Source organism: Camelina sativa, chromosome 6 (genome assembly GCF_000633955.1).
Source record: "Camelina sativa cultivar DH55 chromosome 6, Cs, whole genome shotgun sequence".
NCBI lineage: Eukaryota > Viridiplantae > Streptophyta > Magnoliopsida > Brassicales > Brassicaceae > Camelina > Camelina sativa.
Genome location: NC_025690.1, coordinates 4,823,987 through 4,843,965, shown reverse-complemented (window position 1 = coordinate 4,843,965; position 19,979 = coordinate 4,823,987). Strand labels below are relative to the sequence as shown.

General features: G+C 32.2%; 2 protein-coding genes across 2 annotated transcripts; both read right to left on the bottom strand.

Moving 5' to 3' along the window:
* On the bottom strand, positions 2,308-3,667 carry LOC104790420 (oleosin 20.3 kDa-like). Its single transcript, XM_010516175.2, has 2 exons — positions 3,388-3,667; positions 2,308-2,907 (listed from the first exon to the last, which is right to left on the bottom strand). The coding sequence occupies exons 1-2, from the start codon at positions 3,541-3,543 to the stop codon at positions 2,482-2,484; spliced, it is 582 nt and encodes a 193-aa protein (XP_010514477.1). The 5' UTR covers positions 3,544-3,667; the 3' UTR covers positions 2,308-2,481.
* LOC104698702 (LOB domain-containing protein 25-like) lies at positions 10,851-13,075 on the bottom strand (the record flags this gene model as incomplete). The annotated part of the gene is made up of 2 exons (XM_010414111.2): positions 10,851-11,552; positions 13,007-13,075. Coding segments are annotated over 2 exons (480 nt in total), but the record flags the coding sequence as incomplete, so codon positions are not given.

Here is a 19,979-nt window from a genome sequence, read left to right as displayed (position 1 = left end):
GATTCCTTATTTTTATTCTTTTTGTCAAGGTATAAGAAGCCATAGGTTTTTCTTGTAAAAGCCAAACTTTTCATATATATGATATTAACAGTTATAGCAAAAAAAAATCTTTGTGACCTACGACTATTTTTTTTCCGACTACCCCTTTTCCAATAAAATCTGGCAGCATCTTACTCGAAAGCTGTTCCAACACATGTCTTCTTCTTCTATTAGTGACGCAATCTTAACAAATGAGTTTCGTAGTGGGTCTTGTTTTCCAGATTCCCATGTAGTAAAACAAGTGTCCAACGTGCCCACGTCGATGACTTCGTCCTCTTGATCTCTTTTTGTTGATCGAAATTGACGAAAAACTTCAACAGGTTCTGGTCCACCAATAAGATCTAAAGAGGCGATGTTGTTGCTGATGTCATCATCGGTCGTAACTCTTAGAACTAAAGTGTTGTCGTTGTGGAAAACTCTGTCGTCGAACACCACCACGTCGGGCTCCACAAGAACCTTCAACCTTGTCATGAAACACTTCTGCTTCGACATCATCTTCATCTGTGTCGACATCAAAACATGGATCTCCATCCGTAGTTGAAAAACAATGACCATCAATATCACAAACTTTGTCACCGTATACATCTAAGATTGGATCTCCGCTATGGTATGAAAAGAAGTTGTCATCGTTCACGTTACTGAAACAATCATCGTCGTTTCCCGCACCAGTAACCATATCAACGTCTTCATCACAATTTTCACATATCTGTTCGTCGATCTGATTGACAAAGGTGTTGTCATCTTCTTTAGTGTCGTTGGTGTTGTTAAGATCAGTATCACATTCAATGTCAACAACACCGTTATCTTCTTTTACATCAAAATTATTCTCGACTTCGTCTTCTAGTTGATTAGCGTAGACAAGGTAATTGTTGCTTTTTGCATCGGCAACACCGTCTCCGTCTTCCAAGTCGCAAACATCATCGCTTTTGACACCATATGTTAGATCTGCAGAATACACCATAAGAGACAAATCATTGTAATCACGGAACGTGTTTGTCGTTTCAAATTTTGCAAACGATCATACACCAAACTATGGTAATGATGAGGTAAAAAGTGTGCACATAACTTATTCTTAAGTTTATCCCAAGATTTAATAGGGTTTTTGCCATCTCTCTTGCGCGTGGTCTTCACTTGCTGCCACCATGATGCGGCTTGTCCTCGAAATTGTTTAACCACAAGCGAAACAAATCGATCATCTGAAACACGTTGAAACTCCAAAATCTCTTTAACATCCACCAGCCAATCTATTAATAAATCACTAGAAAATCCATCATGGAACTCGGGAATATCCCCCTAAAATCCGGGAACATCGTCGGAAGGAAATCAAACCACCAAGAACGTGATCAATCTGATACCAACTGATAGAGAGCGGAAGCTTAATAACGGACGAGAACGGTAGGTCTCCAGGAGAACTCGGATTCACGAACAGATTTTTCTTAGAACGTCGTAGCTTGACGAAGAAACAATAAGGATAGGGTCGAGATCGGAAGCGATATCGACGTGGTTTTGCAAGTCCTCCTTGCAGGGCTTGAACACAAGCTCTTAGGATTGAGAGTCCTTCTCTCTAGGCTTTACGCAAAGCTCTCTTAAAACAACGTAATCGATAATTCCTCTACATGTGAGGGTTCCATCCCTTTTATAACACACACTTTATGATAAACTCAAATCTAAAACTAAGGAAAGATATAAACACTAAATATTCTAATCTTAAACCTTTCTAAAATAAATAATTATCAATTAAAATAAGCTAACAAATCTAATGGATCCAAATCCACGTAAAGTCCATTATATGCTGCATCAAAAGCTTAGTTTGATCATGTCAGCTTCCTTGGTTGAAAAGAGAACACTTGCATGGCACTTCTTCAAGAATGGCAAGCTTATATCTACGAAATATGGCATGAGTAAAATCGTCATTACCATCGCGGTCTAATTTTCACTTGAACGCCCTAACTCTCTTTCGAGCTACATTCCAAAAGGTTCTATCATCATCGATGTGTCGATGGCCTCATCATCCAAAATGTTCTTTCGGGTGGCCTCGATCGAACAAGACATTTGATCTTCTTCTCTTGGCTTAGCATCCAAATGGTGTCCTTCCTTCATTCAATGATGGTTAATTTTGTATTTAACTAATGGTTGAGAACTCGTAGGTTATGATTGACTATGATTCCAGTTTGACTCTCTAGTTGGTAATTAAATAAAAAAAATGCAAGAAAACTACTCACCCAAAACAAAAACAAAACATAGTATGAAGTTTCTGGTTATCTCGAAAAATAAAACATGTTTACTTTCATTTATTATTTAACTAACAAGGGTTTTTATTTTGACAAGACAAAACGAACGTACACAAGATATATATTCTAAAAAGAAGAAAGAAACTGGGACATATATATAACATAAAAGGTAAAATTACATTATCGCCTTCCAAAAAGACTCACGCAAATTTTATGTTATGTTCCTCCTTGCTTTACCCGGTTCATGGGTCTCAGTAGTGAGTTCAGTATCACGAGCGTCATGTGCCTTATCTTGCACATACTGGCCCATCTCTTTTCCCTTCATACCAGCATAGCCTACCGCATCAGCCATACGTCGCTTAGCATAGTCCAATTGCTCTGGCACTGTATCACTCCTCCCTCGGAGATAATTTAAGACCCACGAGACAGAGCTCAGACCCGTCAGCCCAAACAACCCAGAAGCCAAGATTCCAGTCACAGCGAGCCCGACAGTGAGAGCCGCTGGGACGAGCACCGGACTAAAGAGAAGGAAGAGGGGAATGGAGACCAGCAAGCCGATCACCGAACCGGCTAGAGTGAGCCCAGCTAGGGTTAGCAGTGTGCCACCGATGGGGACCCCCGCTATAAGGGCTATGATCTGCATGTTTACATTTAATAAATGTTCTTTATTTAGACCTTTTCTTTTGTTCAAAAATATATATATATATATATATATATATGTAAATATATTTAGACCTTTTCTAATGTCAAAAACTCAAAATGTTAAAAACGACCAATAAACCTCTAGATATGATCCTATTATATGCATGCATGCATGACCATGATCTATTAAACATACAAGTGACGCCGTATAACCCTGCTTTTAAACTTTATTTATTTTTTAGAAATTATTGCATGCATATGTTAAAGAAAAATAATAATAAAAAAAATCCTAACACTTGGAAAATAATATATATGGACTAATCACATGATGTCTAATTAGTTCGAGGCTCATGATTCTTTACTATTTATTTTTTTTTCTATTTTAAGTTTTCAGAAAATCGTTACATAGTTTTGAGTGAGTGATTAGTTTAGAGGAAAAGAAAAATGAAAAAGTAAAGGAAGCACAAAATAATACTTGGTTAGTGGAGGGGCCGCGACTCTTAAAATCAGAACCAGCACCATAACCACCGTAACCACCGTAACCGACATCATCTTCGTAGGACGGCTGAAGATGAGCACGTTTTTCAGTACGGTCGACATGCCCACGCCTATCACGGTCCACATTCGCCATATTAACTGATATGATCTATAACTAAAGAGCAAAGTGATAACAGAACTAAGGGGAAAAGTGTAACAGAACACAAAGGGGGTATAAGAGATAAGTCTAAAAGAACATATATATAAATGGATTGAAATACAATTTTTGTAGTAGAAGGAGCTTTGGAGTGAAGAGAAGAGGACACGTAAGAATGTGTTGAAGGTAGAGGTGTGGCTTTGCATGATTTCCAAGTTTCATTCCTTACCTGATCTTCTTTGCCTTCTTCTCTCCACCGTACATATTTAATCAAAAACAAACAAAACATTCGATTTACAATTGTTCTCCCTTCGACGCATACAGATGCGCACCTGTGTGCCAAAAACATCTTTCTCATTTTATTAATCTTTTTGTATAGTTTTTTTTAGCTTTAGGATATAGCCCCTATATATATCCGGTTAATTCAACCTGCTAAGAATAAATTTTCACATGTATATCTAATCCAAGTTTGGAAACAAATACATTGAAAACAAAACAAAAACAAAAAAAATCTATACGACTAAGAACATCCACAATATTGGTTATTTTTGTGGGTGTTTTTAAATGTGTATCTTTAGGAAAAAAAGAATTTTTTTTAATGGGTATATTAAAAAAAACAGGTGTGGTGTCTCCCTAGACATTTTATTTATTTTTAATAAATAAAATAATAAAAATAAAGAAATAAAAATACAAAAACCTTAAATTCATGTTTACTTTTCTCACATTTTTTTAAAAAATGTATTACATAAAATATGTTCGATCAAATGTTAGTCTTGGCAGAATGTTTATTTGCTATTTATGACATATTTATTTGTTCTTCATAGAAAACTTCATTATTAGTTCTCGCACATTTATTTGTTGCTCATCGCATATTTATTTTATTTAATCATAGATTTGTTAATATATATTACAATAACGTATTGTTGATTTATTTTGGTTGGTTGCATCATTTATTTTGTATTTTTGCATTACCTATAAATTATACAAAATGATTTTATATCACTCAAAAAAATGATACTCACTTTGTTGATGCAAATAATTAACATCGTTTTATTATCAACAAATGCGAAGTATTTTTCTGTATCATATTAATAATGTCAATTATCAATAAATGATACTACATTTTCTATCAATTTGTAAAAATGATGTTATGATTTGCATCCATCATAATAATTGATGTCAATTATTTATAAGTGAATAGTATTGATGTTATTTGTAAAAAATAGTATCAATTTTGAAAAATGTTTTTAATAGTTGTATCATTTACAATAACTGATTTCTTATTTGTATCATTTCAGTTATCTGATTTGAAATATTACCATCACTTGTATATAATTGATGTGAAATTTACGTTAGTTTTACTAACTGATTCTTAAAATTGTGTCACTTCTAGAAAGCGATTTCAGAAATAGTTTTAATTTCATTTGTAAATTTATGTAAATAATCAACGTTATTTGCAAAATACATAAATTCAATATGAAATAGTTAATTAAACAAGAAACATACGTAAATTAATAATTAATATACTGGAAAGTAAATTATAAAAATCATCCTAATAGGTTTTGCAAATTCATAAAACAAAAATAAACAAAATTAGTTGCTAAGAAATTTTGATAAACTAATGTTGACCATGATCATTAGCTTCCGTTAAGACATCATCTTTTTCCTAAGAATAATAATAAAAAAAAAAAAACAGATTATAGTTTATAATCTAAATAATTGGTATATATGAAATTAATATGTAAATACAATTTATCTAGGGGTTAGGTACATTTGATATGTCTACAAATGATGTAGTCAATGAATATCAAATTAGCATCGTGACTTAATTGACCGAACCATGATCCAAGTACGATTTAGAATCTCTAGTTGACGTATATATCTTCGTCGAAATGCATTATCACTTTACTCTCTTGTAATATATCCATACATCTTTAAATGATAACATTTTTCTTTTTATGATTCAATCAATAGTATTTTGTAGGAAAAAAATTCATATTAGTTTACCAATTCATAAAACAAATTTGTAAGTATATTAAAGAAATTAACTTTATTTATATCACCTATAAGTTGTATCTTCTATTTGAAACTTTTACATTCAGGAGCAAGTGCATGCACGAGGCGTAATATCAGTCCCGCCTCAATATTTTTTTAGATTCTAGGTGAACTAAATTTTTTGGACCTCTTTCACTATAAATTTTCACCTAGAATCAAACAAGGTAACACATACAATGGGTAGAACGACTTATGTATTAATGGTTCAATGCAAAATACTAAGAGTATAATTTTTATTTTGCTGTCCAAGAAACACAAGTCTAATTTTTAACTTGATCTAACTCTCAGGCTCAAAGAGTTTACTTGGCTAAGAAACACAACGCGGTATCTATTTTTCAGCATCATTTGAGACATAGAACTGACTTTTCAAAACATTTATCGAGACATAAATTCGACTTATGAAACTACGGATGTAGGCTCATTAAACGGGTAGGCTCTGGGGACATTTCAGTTTGGAATGATCCCTCGATTTCTGCCTAATCTCCGAAATCAGCACTATGCACTGGGTTGGCCCCCGACCCTTTGCTTCGAGTAAACTTTTTTTGTTGACAGGACTACTAATTCCTGGAATATGGCTTTGCTTTCGACTACTTTTGAGTCGGAAGATGTTGCCATTATTGTTGTTATACCTATCAGATCTCCGCATTCTCCGGATATGTTGGATTGGCATTTTACAAAATCAGGTGCATATTCGGTTAAGTCTGAATATAACATATTACGCCAAGGTTTATCGGGGATGACTACTTGTGGTCCGGATATCACACCACTCCAGGCTTTTGTCTGGAAGGTCTGGTGCCCTCCAAAAATACGGCACTTTTTATGGCAAGTTATTACAGGGTGTTTTGTCGTCACATCGAATCTACGACGACGAGGGATGAGTTGTGATGTTGAGTGTGCGCTCTGCGGTTCTCCGGTAGAGACCATTAATCATGCTCTTTAGAGTGTCCACCGGCGAGGCAAGTTTGGGCTTTATCTTCATTCCCAACAATGTCGGGTCTTTTTCCTTTAGGATCCATCTTTGCCAATATGGATTTCTTATTTTGGCGAGCACATCATGTCCCTGATCCGGAGGTGTATTCCTGGATATTGTGGTACATCTGGAAGGCTAGGAATGATAAAATCTTCTCTAACCTGGATTCAAATCCGCTTGCGCTTTTGCGTACGGCGAAGGATGAATCTAAGGATTGGTTCATGGCACAAGAGGATGAATTGGTTGACACTTTTCCCATTGTCTCACGTGCCAGACATGGCAGTGGGTGGGGTCAGGTGGCTGATAGCTCGGTAACGCGCTATCATTGTTTTATCGATGGTTCTTGGAAAGCGACAGACCAGTTTGCTGGTCGGGGGTTGTATTGTACGTCTCCAAGGGGCGACCCTCCTACTATGGGTGCATCCAACCTTCGCCGCATTCATACGCCTCTTCATGCCGAGATGGAAGCCTTTGTCTGGGCAATGCGATGTATGATTAACGTCGATAATCAGGATGTATTTTTTCTTACTAACTGCTCCGACTTGGTGAAGATGGTGTCTTCGCCGTCCGAGTGGCCCGCTTTCAAACCGTATCTTGAGGAGATTCAATTGGATAAAGAGGAGTTCAACTCGTTTTCCATAGCTCTAATTTTCCGCACTGAGAATGGTAAAGCAGATAATTTGGCACGCTGTGTTCGTTCAGTCTCACATCAGATTATCTATGTGAACAATGTTCCGTCCTATTGGCTTTTTTGAGTTAATTAGCTGTTGTTAAAAAAAAAACTGCTGATGAATCACCCAAAGTATATTGGACAACAGTTGACAAAGTTAACTCACCTTCCACTTGAGTCGTATGCGTTTAATGAATTCTAATCTGATTTGAGCACCGGTGGTTTCATTCACCGAAAGAAAATCGTTTAGAAACCCTAGACTAATTAGTACGTACGTAGTGGCCGCTTAGCCAAATACAAAATAAAATAAATTCCCAAAAATAAATTAATTCTCGCTTAGCCGAAAAATGGTATACGGATCTGAAAAATATTTATTGAAGATAATTACTTTTCATCAAATAGAAATATATTTTTTTCTTTTTAGGAAGTTTTATGAAACATATGTTAGAGATAAGACTGATTATTTCAGTGAGGGAAACGCAATTTCGGATTGTAACTATATAACTGATCATTTCTCTTTCACTAGTGCATAGTTTGCTGCCAACTTACTCTATGTGTGTATCCATGAAACAAATCACAAATAAATTTTCACGTTGTGTGATGTATACGTACGTCCATCGATGTTATTGCTTTAAAACTTTTTTACGTGTCTAGAATTCTAAAAAAAAATAATGATGGTTATGTTGTCATGAACTATGTTTATGTATTACCCCTTTTAGAACACGAGCACACCACTGTGGTGGCTTTGGCTAGTAGTTGTACACCCCTTTTTCCTTACAGACGTCTAATCAAAGAAAGAAGAAAAAGTAATCGAATCAATCAATTCCGACAGGAGAAAACGACGTCGTCCATAGAACAAGGCTTTTTCATTTGTTTCTGTTATTGGACCTTTCTATTTTGATTAGAAGCTATTGGGCGGTTTAGTGGTGTTCCACTGCTAGTTGATAACGATAGGACAAACTCTCCCTCTCTCTCTCACTCACTTTCTCTTGGTCTACAAACTGGCCCATTTAGGTTTTCTTTGTGTGTTCTTCCCCCTTTTTGTCGATGAGATTGATTTCAAACTTAGATTCAACCTGTGAAAAAGTTAAGTCTATGGCTTAAACTACAAAACAGTAGGTTTCTATGGATGGGGACATTAGTACAACAGATTCTCTGGATTATTATATGGCCACAATTCAAGTTCTTGAATATATAATTTGCAAAGTTTGATATATTGTAAGAAAAAGGTGTGACCCGTGTTACATTACTCAATTGCATAAAGATATAAGATATAGAAAAACTTTGAAATATATCGTTGTTTAGTTCTTCTTTGATTCAAATACATTACTGCCGGTTTGAAGCGCAAGTAAAGTGACACAAACTAATATACTCCATGTCACTCATGGCCATTATTTAGGTATATATAGGATGATAAAAGAAAATAAAAGTAAGAGAGATTTAAGGGAGAATGATGGAGATTGGAGGGAATAACCGAGGAAAAGTCTTCAGATGAGTACAATATGATATGATATATCACATGGCAAAACAATCATATTCCTGCAGTAGATAGTGATAGTGGTATAAATTAAAATAAATAAAAATGTTATTTAAAAAGAGTTTTGAAAAGATGAATGTACCTTTAGTTACTGTTTCTGAAACTGACTCATGTCTGAAGTCTGAACAAATCTTGAATCCCCGTGTCCTTATTGTCGACATGTAAATCCACGCATGGAAGTCAAAGAAATACAGACACATACATGTATGTATGTAGTATATTTATATTATTGCATTCACATATATAAGCATTGAGTATGTAATAATACCATTACACATTCGACTAGATCCGCGTTAAAATAGCTCAAATGATTCCTTTTAAAGTTTTCCGTCTCCAAACACAACTTATGTGATTAAGGAGTATTAAACCATAAACATGATGTGTCATCTGGTCTTTCTTTGCGCAACGGAAAGAGTTGTAGTTGTCTTGTTGTAACCAATGAGGCAATGATGAATGATGAACAGAGGAGTAGGAAAAAAAATTGGTAAAATAGTAGCGGGAAAAGAAAAAAAAACGGCAACAGGAATAAAAGGTTTAACATATAACGGTAAAAATTAAAAATGATAGAATAATTTAGAAAGATGAAAATGATTGATAGGAGATATATAGCAATATAAGTTTAATAATAGTATTGTTTTCATTGATAATAAAATGAACAGGGCAATTATTACTGCTGCTATAAAGAAGTATCAATCAAAAAATTTTGTTAAAAATATCGTTAGGCACTAATTATATATACTGTGTAAGAACACTTCACTTCGAATTAATCAAACATAGATCAGACGAAAATTCACGGAAACTAGTTTTATGAGTAATTTTTTTATCTACATGTATCTATAATTGATTGAATCCATGAACCAATATAGAGAATATGGTCAACAAGTATAGTAGTCTGCGTCGCTCTAAACCCGAGGAGTTCGTCCGAGTTTCGTTTGCCTCTTTTTTTTTTACAAAACCAAAGAAGTAAAAAAAAATATTTACTTTGTATGAGAACAAAAAAAATCACAATAAATTACAACGTTCGCATATTAGTATAATTTTAAATCATTTTAAATATATATATATATTATTATATTTTTTCATAGTGTTAGTTATAGTGATTTTTAAAATTTTACATCTTTGAGAATTGTAATAACAACATAATGAAACTGGAATTGGGAAAGATATATAAACCATAATTTTGAATGATATTTATATATCCGTGAAAACAAAATCAGCTTATAATCTTGAAAATTTGATTGTTTTCGAGAATGTGATTCACAGAAATAGGAATTGATTAAAAAGATTGTAACACTTTTTAAGTGTAGTCCAAAGACTCAAAGCTATATAGTATCCTTAGATACATAGTATCTAAAACTTTTGGTTTAACAAAGTATTTGGGTATCATAGTCAATCTTAAAAAAAAAAAACATTTACCAATCATTATCGATATATCTTAATTATTGAAAAGAAAATTTAGATTATTGTTTTTTCTTTCTTTTGACAAGATTAGTTGATTACTTGATTTGTATGTATATGTCCACATAGATATGTGGTTGTTAGTTCGCCGCCAAATGTGATGATAATAAGAAAAGAAGAAAAAAACAAAAGGATCGACTTTAAAAAGAGATTCCCTATGAAGACATGTGCCTAAATAATTTGATGTTTTTAGTAATCGAAATTAATAATTTAAACAGTTTCTCAAGTCGACAAATCTATAAAAATCATCTCATTGAATATCAGCAACTTTATGTTTCTGACCAATGACTAGTGTGTGTAATCAAACAACCAATTATTAGCCTACATTTCTATGAGTCTATTAGAAATTGTCGACATGAATATTTATTCTTTTGCAATATCATACTAATTCAATATTAATATTGCATCATTGGCATAAATATCACAATCGTTAAATGTAAATTATAAAATGCTAACGATGAAATATGTGTCTACGTACACCCTTATTTCCTATCCTGCTTACAGTGAAAAGATTTAGTTTAATCGAAATGGTTGGTCGAAGTTAGACAGCACATTAAGCCAAGCATAATGAGGCCACATGCGGGAGCAAGATCAAGTTAAGGAGAGATAGGAGCAATTAAACAAAGAGCTAGTTATTGCTTAAGTCACATCATAAAAAATATTTCTTGACCTCCCATGAAAGAAAATTACAAGTTAAATTACACATACTCATAATTTATATACATGCAAACATACATACACAATTACACATACATACATGCATGTCCCCATATAGACATATATACATACGAAGATATCCTCATCACTTCCATCACATCAACCATCCACTCTCTCTCTTTATACATGTCCGCCGCTAAGTCTCTCAAAGAGTGATGATGGTTAATATATCAACCCCCGTTGACCATTCAACCTCTGCGCCCACCATAGGCTGACGTCGTTTCACCACCAAGACAACCAGCGTACCTCATGAGATCAGCATTTGTCTCCTCTAGTTCCCTTTGCAACCTCAAGACCTGTCTCTGGAGCACCGAGATCGCCCCAACGCAGCCATACACTGGATCTTTAAGCCTTGCCTCCGCCTCGTAAGCCAGCGAGTTCACCGCATCTTCCCGCTGATGCGGGGCCACTTCTTGAAGGATCTTGCTCACATTACTTGCCCCGAATATCCGGTGGACGTTCGCAAACTTTGTCGGTTCCTCCGGCGGAAAATAGGGTGCGAATACGCAATCTGATGTGCACTTACGCCGGAGGAATTTGCATGCTGCACACGGTGAATTTGTGTAGTTCGACATATATGTGTATATAATCCCCTGATTCTTCAGTTGCAAAAATGAAACAAAACGATTTAATCACATACGATTGATATTAACTTTGATCCACACTGATATTGTAATTCTCTAGAGTCTCTTCTCCTTGTAAATACATCAATATATACATTTTCAACAATATGTCACATATACTTCTATGTACACATTATAAAAAATTATATTTTCGAAATTTTGCTTTCTATTTTGTACTCGTAACTAGCAATAGTTGTCTCATCATCATCAAAACAATTGGTTACAAGACGTACGATGTTCTTTAGTCTTTTTATCCTCAAAATTCATTATATATCGTAAGAATGGTAATTAAATAGAAATATTAGTATCATCATCAATATAACTAGTTACGAACGTATGATGTTCCTATCTTCTTATCCTTAATTAAGTGTCATCATTCGTAGTGTTCGTACTGCATTGAAAGATGTTACCATTTAAATATGTATCTCAACTATATCTCAAACAAATATACACAGAAGTCCAAGACACTGAGACTAATCTGTAATTAATACTTAACATAATATATATAAGGTTGGGACACTGAGACTAATCCGTAATCAATACTTAACATACTATACATGTGTATGCACAATATATGTGAAATCTAAGTTTGGTGAATCTAACACACAATAAGATTAATCATGAGACGTTATATAACTGATTGTTTAGCAAAATTACACATAAGAAAATAAACGTCCATTCATTCTCTAAAAGTATGTGAAGAAAATGGATGTTGCTATATTAGATGTGAATTGAAGGTAAGTCAAAATGGTTTGGCATAAGACAAGAAAACAATTTGTTCATTAGGAATTTGACATTCATTTCAAATGTTAAATTTTGCATAAGAATCTTAAGAAGGTGGTATATGTACATATACATTCATTTCAAATGTTAAATTTTTTCAAACAACATAGCGTTTTTATGTGCCATCAAATTTAGTAAAAAAAACCAATTGAAAGTCGGAAAAAAATCTTTCAATAAAAATTTTCGTTAAACGCGAAGATAGAAATAAAATACTATTGACCATACATTTTTGTTCTTGGCATTTAGTTTAGCAGATTTCCTGATTTTATCCTCACAGCACTCTCTGTCTCTCTGACTCTGAGTTCTCCACATATATTCAACAAGTATATATATATAGCCTTAAAATCTCGAATCTATGACCGAGTTACATATATAGCTTTATTAAATCTTTAAGCGTCTGTGTCAGTATGCTACCTTCACTATATATAAGCTAAGAAGTCACAAAATCTATATCCATGTTAATATTATAACGTAAATTAAGGTTGCGACCATATAATAACTTGGAAGTTGAAGATCCAAACTCTCTAAGTTTATATAACCAACCAACGTAGAAGTAAAAGTGTATATACATATATCTATATTGTTAATGTTTATGAATTGGCTGCGTAGAATGAAAGAAGAGTCTTGGTCTTACCTTTGAATGGAGCAACGAGAAAATTTCTATCCCTGATATCTTCTTGAAAACGTTTGATCTTCTTTGTTTCTCTCTTGGGTATTAATTATTAGAAGGGGAATGAAAAATTCTCAAGAGGATTTGCAATTTTTGGGATTCTTTTTGTTGTTTTCAGAGAGGAAACCCTAGTTGGAGACAAAGAGGAGTCTCTCTAAGGGGAAAGTTAGAAAGATAAAGAGGAGGCATTAGTTAGAGATTTAGAGAGAGAGAGGGAGAGGCAAAAGGCATTTTTGGTGGTATGAGAAAGAGAAAGAAGATGAATATAATGAAATTGCAAAAAGACAAATTGGCCTCAATTAATTGAGGACCTAAAATAGTGAATTAAAAAGGAGTATATATCTATTTGAACAAAAAAAAAAAAAATTAAAGAGTATCTCTGACGGTGGCAAATTTTACTCCATTCTTTCTTTCAGCAAATAATAATATATGACATACTTTTCACAAAATTATAAGAAAATATTATCTTAACACATCGGTTACATTAATATCTATATATACATTTTTGAAATACATTTTAGGTTCTACTCTTTTATTTATATTTATTTACAAAGTTACTCCATAAAATATTTCCAAAAATAACATTATTTCAGATTTTGTTTCTTAAAAATTTCACATACCATTCTAACTAAAAAGATACAACAGAATCAATATGGAAACCAAAATTATGATATATTTAACCACACTTTCTATTGTGTATTGAAGATATCTCTGAATTATTTGCAAACAAATAAAACAACAATTTGATTCCTATTTTGTTTTCCAAAACCTGTGAGCTTTTCGATTCTTAATATAAAAATAACTTCGATTCACATTTATTTAAATATTATAATTAATATTTATAACTTAATAAAATTTTAAATATTACGAATATGTAAAATTAAAATTTTTTAAAATATTATATAATATGGTTATATAGTAAATGAGTTATAAAAAAGAGATGTTGAAATTAATAAAATTTCATTAAATTTGTGTTAACACGAGTTAAATCTTTATTTTATTATTTGTCAACACTATTAATATTAGAATATTTAACATATAAAAATTAAGTTGATTTAACTAGAATTGTGTAAAATAATTAAATCATTATAAAAAATGTGACTTAATCATAGCGTATAAATGACTTACTATGTATTTAGATCTCTTATTTTTGTTATAATAATTAAAAATCAAAATAGAATTTCAAACACTAAACAAAACAAACAAATGATCATGAAGTATGTTGCGGGTTAAAAAATTAATATAAACATTCAACCGCACAAACGGTCGGGAAATTTAATTATTCCTCTATTTGGAAAACATCTAATATTTAACAAACAAATAAAATATAAAATATAAATAATAATAAAAACTATATGCACGCGGTGTACCGCGGGTTAAAATCTAGTGATAGTGTAAATAAGTATACACTTTCAAGTTTTCAAAATATGGTAATACTTCCGGTCCCTAAAAGAGAGTTTTTTTTTTTCAATTTTATCTACAAAAGAAATAATTTTAAATACATTTTTAACTAATTAATGTTAATATTTTTAAAACTTCAAGAAAGTATTAGAAAAATAAGATATTTTTATCACAAAAAGGTTGTATTCATTATTTATTTTTTTGAGTGAAAACTCCTAAACATCAATATGAGGGGGAGTACATTCGTCAAAGGTGTGTCGGAATCAAATTGGAATAGCCCTTATAGGACCATATTAATTTTACTAAGAAATCAACGAGGAACCCAATGATAAAATCTAAATTAGCCATTAGCTAACAAATGAGGAAACATAATGTCTAATAATATGATGCATTCTTGAATGAAAACGAAAACTTGTATAGAGAGCTCTTCACATTCGTGTACAATTTTTTAATTTACCTTTTGACCTTTCACGATTTATTAGGACCGTAAGAAAAAGTACTGTTTGTGAAGTCTTTGGTCCACTTCTTAATATATTGTTTTCATTTAAATTTCAGAAGGTTTAGGATACAAACTTACAAAGACATCAGAACTATTGAGGATCTGAGCAAATCCGACATGTGTACTGTCGTTTTGCTTGATTAAATTTAACTGTTAACATATAACCCCTCTTGATTTTACTGTTTATATTTCTTTAAAAAAAATTAATATTAACTTTTACATTTTTAATTAATTAATTATTTGTTGTGTTCATTCAAATTTTTGGCATACCTGATGGTTGAGCCACATGCTTAAATCCAAATAAATTAATTTTAGTAATAAACCAAAATTTTCTGAAAACAAATTCTTCTTAAACTATACTGTCATTATCACTATAAAACAATTGGGAATTTATTCTTTAAAATACATCAAAATCAGTATTTTATATAAACACCATTGAATTTACGTGTTTGTGTTATATGGTTTTAGTTTGGTAAATTCAATGACCAATGACATATCTTATTATATAAAGTTGGGTTTTGAAAGTTAGTCATTAACAATATTTTAACATGTGTCAAGTTATCAATCTGAGATTTTGATATGTGTAAATATTTAATAGGAAGAATTTGATTACAACAAAAAGAAAATATTTTGTTTTAAAAAATATTAATAAAGTAAAAAGATAATTATAAAAAAAATTCAGAATTTAGGAAAAAAACAAAGTTTTTTAAAATAATTATAAGGAGATTATATATATATATATATATATATATATTTCATAAAATTTGAAATTATAATATTATTTACTTATTTTTTATTTTAAGTGATTAATTATTTAAAAAAAAATAGAAAAAAGGATTAAGGAAAATATATTTTTAATTATTAATTCTAATTTTGTACTCACTTCTATATAATCAAAGATCGCCTCATATTTAAATAATTTTTCCAAAAACATTGCTTTCAAATTTGTTTAATTGGGAATATATTTTAATGGGAAGATAAATTTTTCTTATTTTCTTAAACCAAAATTTTGTACTACTTTCTCCTTTTTCAGTTGGGAGTAGGTAAGATTAATATGTTGACTAAAAAAAGATTAATATATGAGTCTTCTTTTTCTAATATTGTATTTTAAAATTTATTGTAGTATTTTTAGATTGTTTTAATTTATATTTTAATCTTTGAATTATTTGGGATTCATATATTAACATGCTTATAATTTTCTATTATTTCTTTAATTGTGTCAATTTAATTTTCTTTCAATTTGTCAACCTTGATTGGTTGGTCATAAACCCTTCTTTTTTTTTGCAAACATAATTGTTACCATTATTCATTCAATCCCAAAGGGAGATAACGAATAGAAGCTTATCAACCTAATGAATTGATAAATAGGCTAATCAAACACAAGCGTAAAACAAACATAGATAGATAGATTGGAAAAAAAAAATCGTTATTGATAGATCCATAGGAGCTCAAAGACTCTGACACCCTGGTTTGCGCAAATGTTTAAAAGAATTGATTTAGCCACATACGTCACCAAAATGCACTTATTTTTTCAGTCAAGGGTCTTGAGAGAACTTCATGATGGGTGACCTTTCTGGAAGTGATTGTCGAAATTGTGCGAGTGAGGACAAAACACAAGAAAATATCATTTGTTGATTTGTAAGGTCGGTAATCAAGTTTTTAAAGACTTCCAGACGTAACAAACCGGCCATCAAATATGGATTGGTCCACAAGCCGGGAATAGATGTAGGGCCCACTTGGGAAGGTGGGCCCATGGACTGATAGTAGACATGGGTTCACTAAACAACGTAGAGGTTGAAGCGTTATAGAGACAGAGGCTACATCATGGTGTGTCAAAGACACTTCCACGAATACATTGAGAAATTTAGCATTGGTTACTAGCAAAAGATTTTGTGACGATTGAAAAAAGTTTTAACGTTTATTGGTCGTCGGAGCAAGCTATTTTGAGATAGCAAAAAAACGTGAACATTTTCTCACCTTGATTGGTTGGTCATAAACCCTTTTTTTTTTTTGCAAACATAATTGTTACCATTATTCATTCAATCCCAAAGGGAGATAACGAATAGAAGCTTATCAACCTAATGAATTGATAAATAGGCTAATCAAACACAAGCGTAAAACAAACATAGATAGATAGATTGGAAAAAAAAATCGTTATTGATAGATCCACAGGAGCTCAAAGACTCTGACACCCTGGTTTGCGCAAATGTTTAAAAGAATTGATTTAGCCACATACGTTACCAAAATGCACTTATTTTTTCAGTCAAGGGTCTTGAGAGAACTTCATGATGGGTGACCTTTCTGGAAATGATTGTCGAAATTGTGCGAGTAAGGACAAAACACAAGAAAATATCATTTGTTGATTTGTAAGGTCGGTAATCAAGTTTTTAAAGACTTCCAGACGTAACAAACCGGCCATCAAATATGGGTTGGTCCACAAGCCGGGAATAGATGTAGGGCCCACTTGGGAATGTGGGCTCATGGACTGATAGTAGACATGGGCTCACTAAACAATGTGGAGGTTGAAGCGTTATAGAGACAGAGGCTACATCATGGTGTGTCAAAGACACTTCCACGAATACATTGAGAAATTTAGCATTGGTTATTAGCAAAAGATTTTGTGACGATTGAAAAAGGTTTTGATGTTTATTGGTCGTCGGAGCAAGTTATTTTGAGATAGCAAAAAGACGTGAACATTTTCTCTCCACACAGGATGAGGGCAGAGCCGAGATTTTTTCTCTGGTGGAGAAGGTTGGACACAAGGTTATCTACCCAACAGAGGAAGGTGGAGGAGGTTGGACGCAAGGTTATCTCTCCAAGAAAGGAAGACGGAGCCAAGGTTCTCTCCATGGTGGAGGAAGTGGGACGCAAGGTTCTCTTCATAAGGAATGAGGGCGGAGCCGAGGTTTTTTCCATGGCGGTCATAATTATTGTGATGATACATCATTGATTAGTATATTATGTTATCTATAAACACATTAAGCCAACTATTTTACTTTCACTTTGGCATAGTTACTATCACGAATACATTGGGAAATTTAACATTAGTTACTATTAAAAGATTTTTTTGTGAAGTTAGAAATTTTTTTTTACTTTCATTGGTTGTCGGAACAAGCCATTTTGAGATACCAAAAAGACGTGAACATATTTTCTCCACATAGGAGGAGGGCAGAGCCGAGGTTCTCCCTATGGTAGAGAAGGTTGGACACAAAGTTATCTCTGCAATGGAGGAAGGTGGAGGAGATTGGACGCAAGGTTATATCTCCTGGGGAGAAAGGCGGAGCCAATTTTTCTCCATGGTAGAGGAGGTTGGATGCAAGATTCTCTTCATAAGGGATGAAGGCGGAGCCGATGTTTTCTCCAAGGCGGTCATACATTATTGTGATTATACATCATTGATTAGTATATTATGTAATATATTTTTTATTCAAAATTATTTTTGAGCCAATAATTTTAGTAATAAAAAAACTATGCAGAAGTGAAAGTAATATATTTGGCTTAATGTGTTTATATAGACAGTTTATAGATGGTGATAAAGAATATTTTTGTAACATACAAAAGTACATTTAGGTATAAAAATATACTTTTAATAGTAATATACATAAAAAAATTGTAAATAAATATAAATAAGTGTATTATAACAAAAATAAAATTTATATATAATATACAACAATTTTTAATAAATTTAATTTTATTTATAAAACTTTAAATCCGCACATCGGGTGGTCTTTATCTAGTTGTTTATGAAAAAAAAAAAGGAGTATTGTTTCTTCGATAAATATTGATCATTGTGTGTACATAAGGTTGTAGTTTGATTATGGAATTTATATTCCTATATGTTTGGCGAAGCAATGTGACAATGTGCATAATGTTACTCAGCTAGATGACAACCCCAATCATTTAAACAAATTAAAACCTAAAAGATATACCAAACAAAGTAATTGATATATATCCTTTTTAATCTAAGTGCTTTTAATAACCTACAAAAAAAAATGATAAGTGATGTATGCATTATTGTTTCCATAAACATATATATGCTTCAAAGCGCAATATTTGGTATAGGATGTGCGTCGATTATACCAATGATTAGAGAAGATAATCAATCATTGGCAAGCATTACTTTACGTATTTTGTTTTCTTTACGTATTTCCTGATTAGATTTCATGTGTATACAGATATGCACATAGCTATACAAGAAAGTATGAAATAATATGAAATTGAAGAAATTATGAAAAAAAAAATTCAGATCGAAAACAATAAAGAAGAAGCACTTGAATACAAAAATATCCCTATACATCTAAAATTGGGCCTTGGCGAATAAAAAATATAGTAATCTCTTATCGTGGTAAACTGGTAATATACAATAAGCTAATTAATGTGGGTCAATATAATGTGTGCGCTAATTAATTATGTAATTCATTTAAAAACATTTCATGTATATATGCATGCACCTAGAGGTCATCCTAATAAAACTTGAAGTCGGTATGCTTTGCTAAAGAATTATATATCAATTGGACAATTGGGATAAGATGCATGATACACTTCTTGCTCGATTCTGACCTTATCTTTTGTTTTTCTCTTATTTATAATCTGGTTATATGTATAAGAAAACTAACTAAATTGTTAAAATGTTAGTAAATATGGCATATACTACTTAATAATTTATATATCTTGCTTGATCTCAAGTTAGTATAAACCCTTAAACCAAGGTGTACTTATGATTTAGTAATCATAGGTTGGGACTTTGTGGATTGGTTGTTGAAGAAATGTATAATACGGAAATATTGTTGACGAAATTATTGCAAGTCAAGTGTTTAGTATGGTCACAAACAATCATTACATTATGCACAATTATTTGATCAAAATTTGTTTTATTAATAATGCACCTGTTCCTTTTTTTTTGTTTTTTGTTGTTGTTAAACACCTTTTTATGATTACATCATGATATACATATACGTCGAACCCATTAGATACGGTTAGTTTTAATTAGTGGTTTTTTTTTGTCAACAGCATACAATATTGGCTTAAACCCAATGAGACGGAACATCGT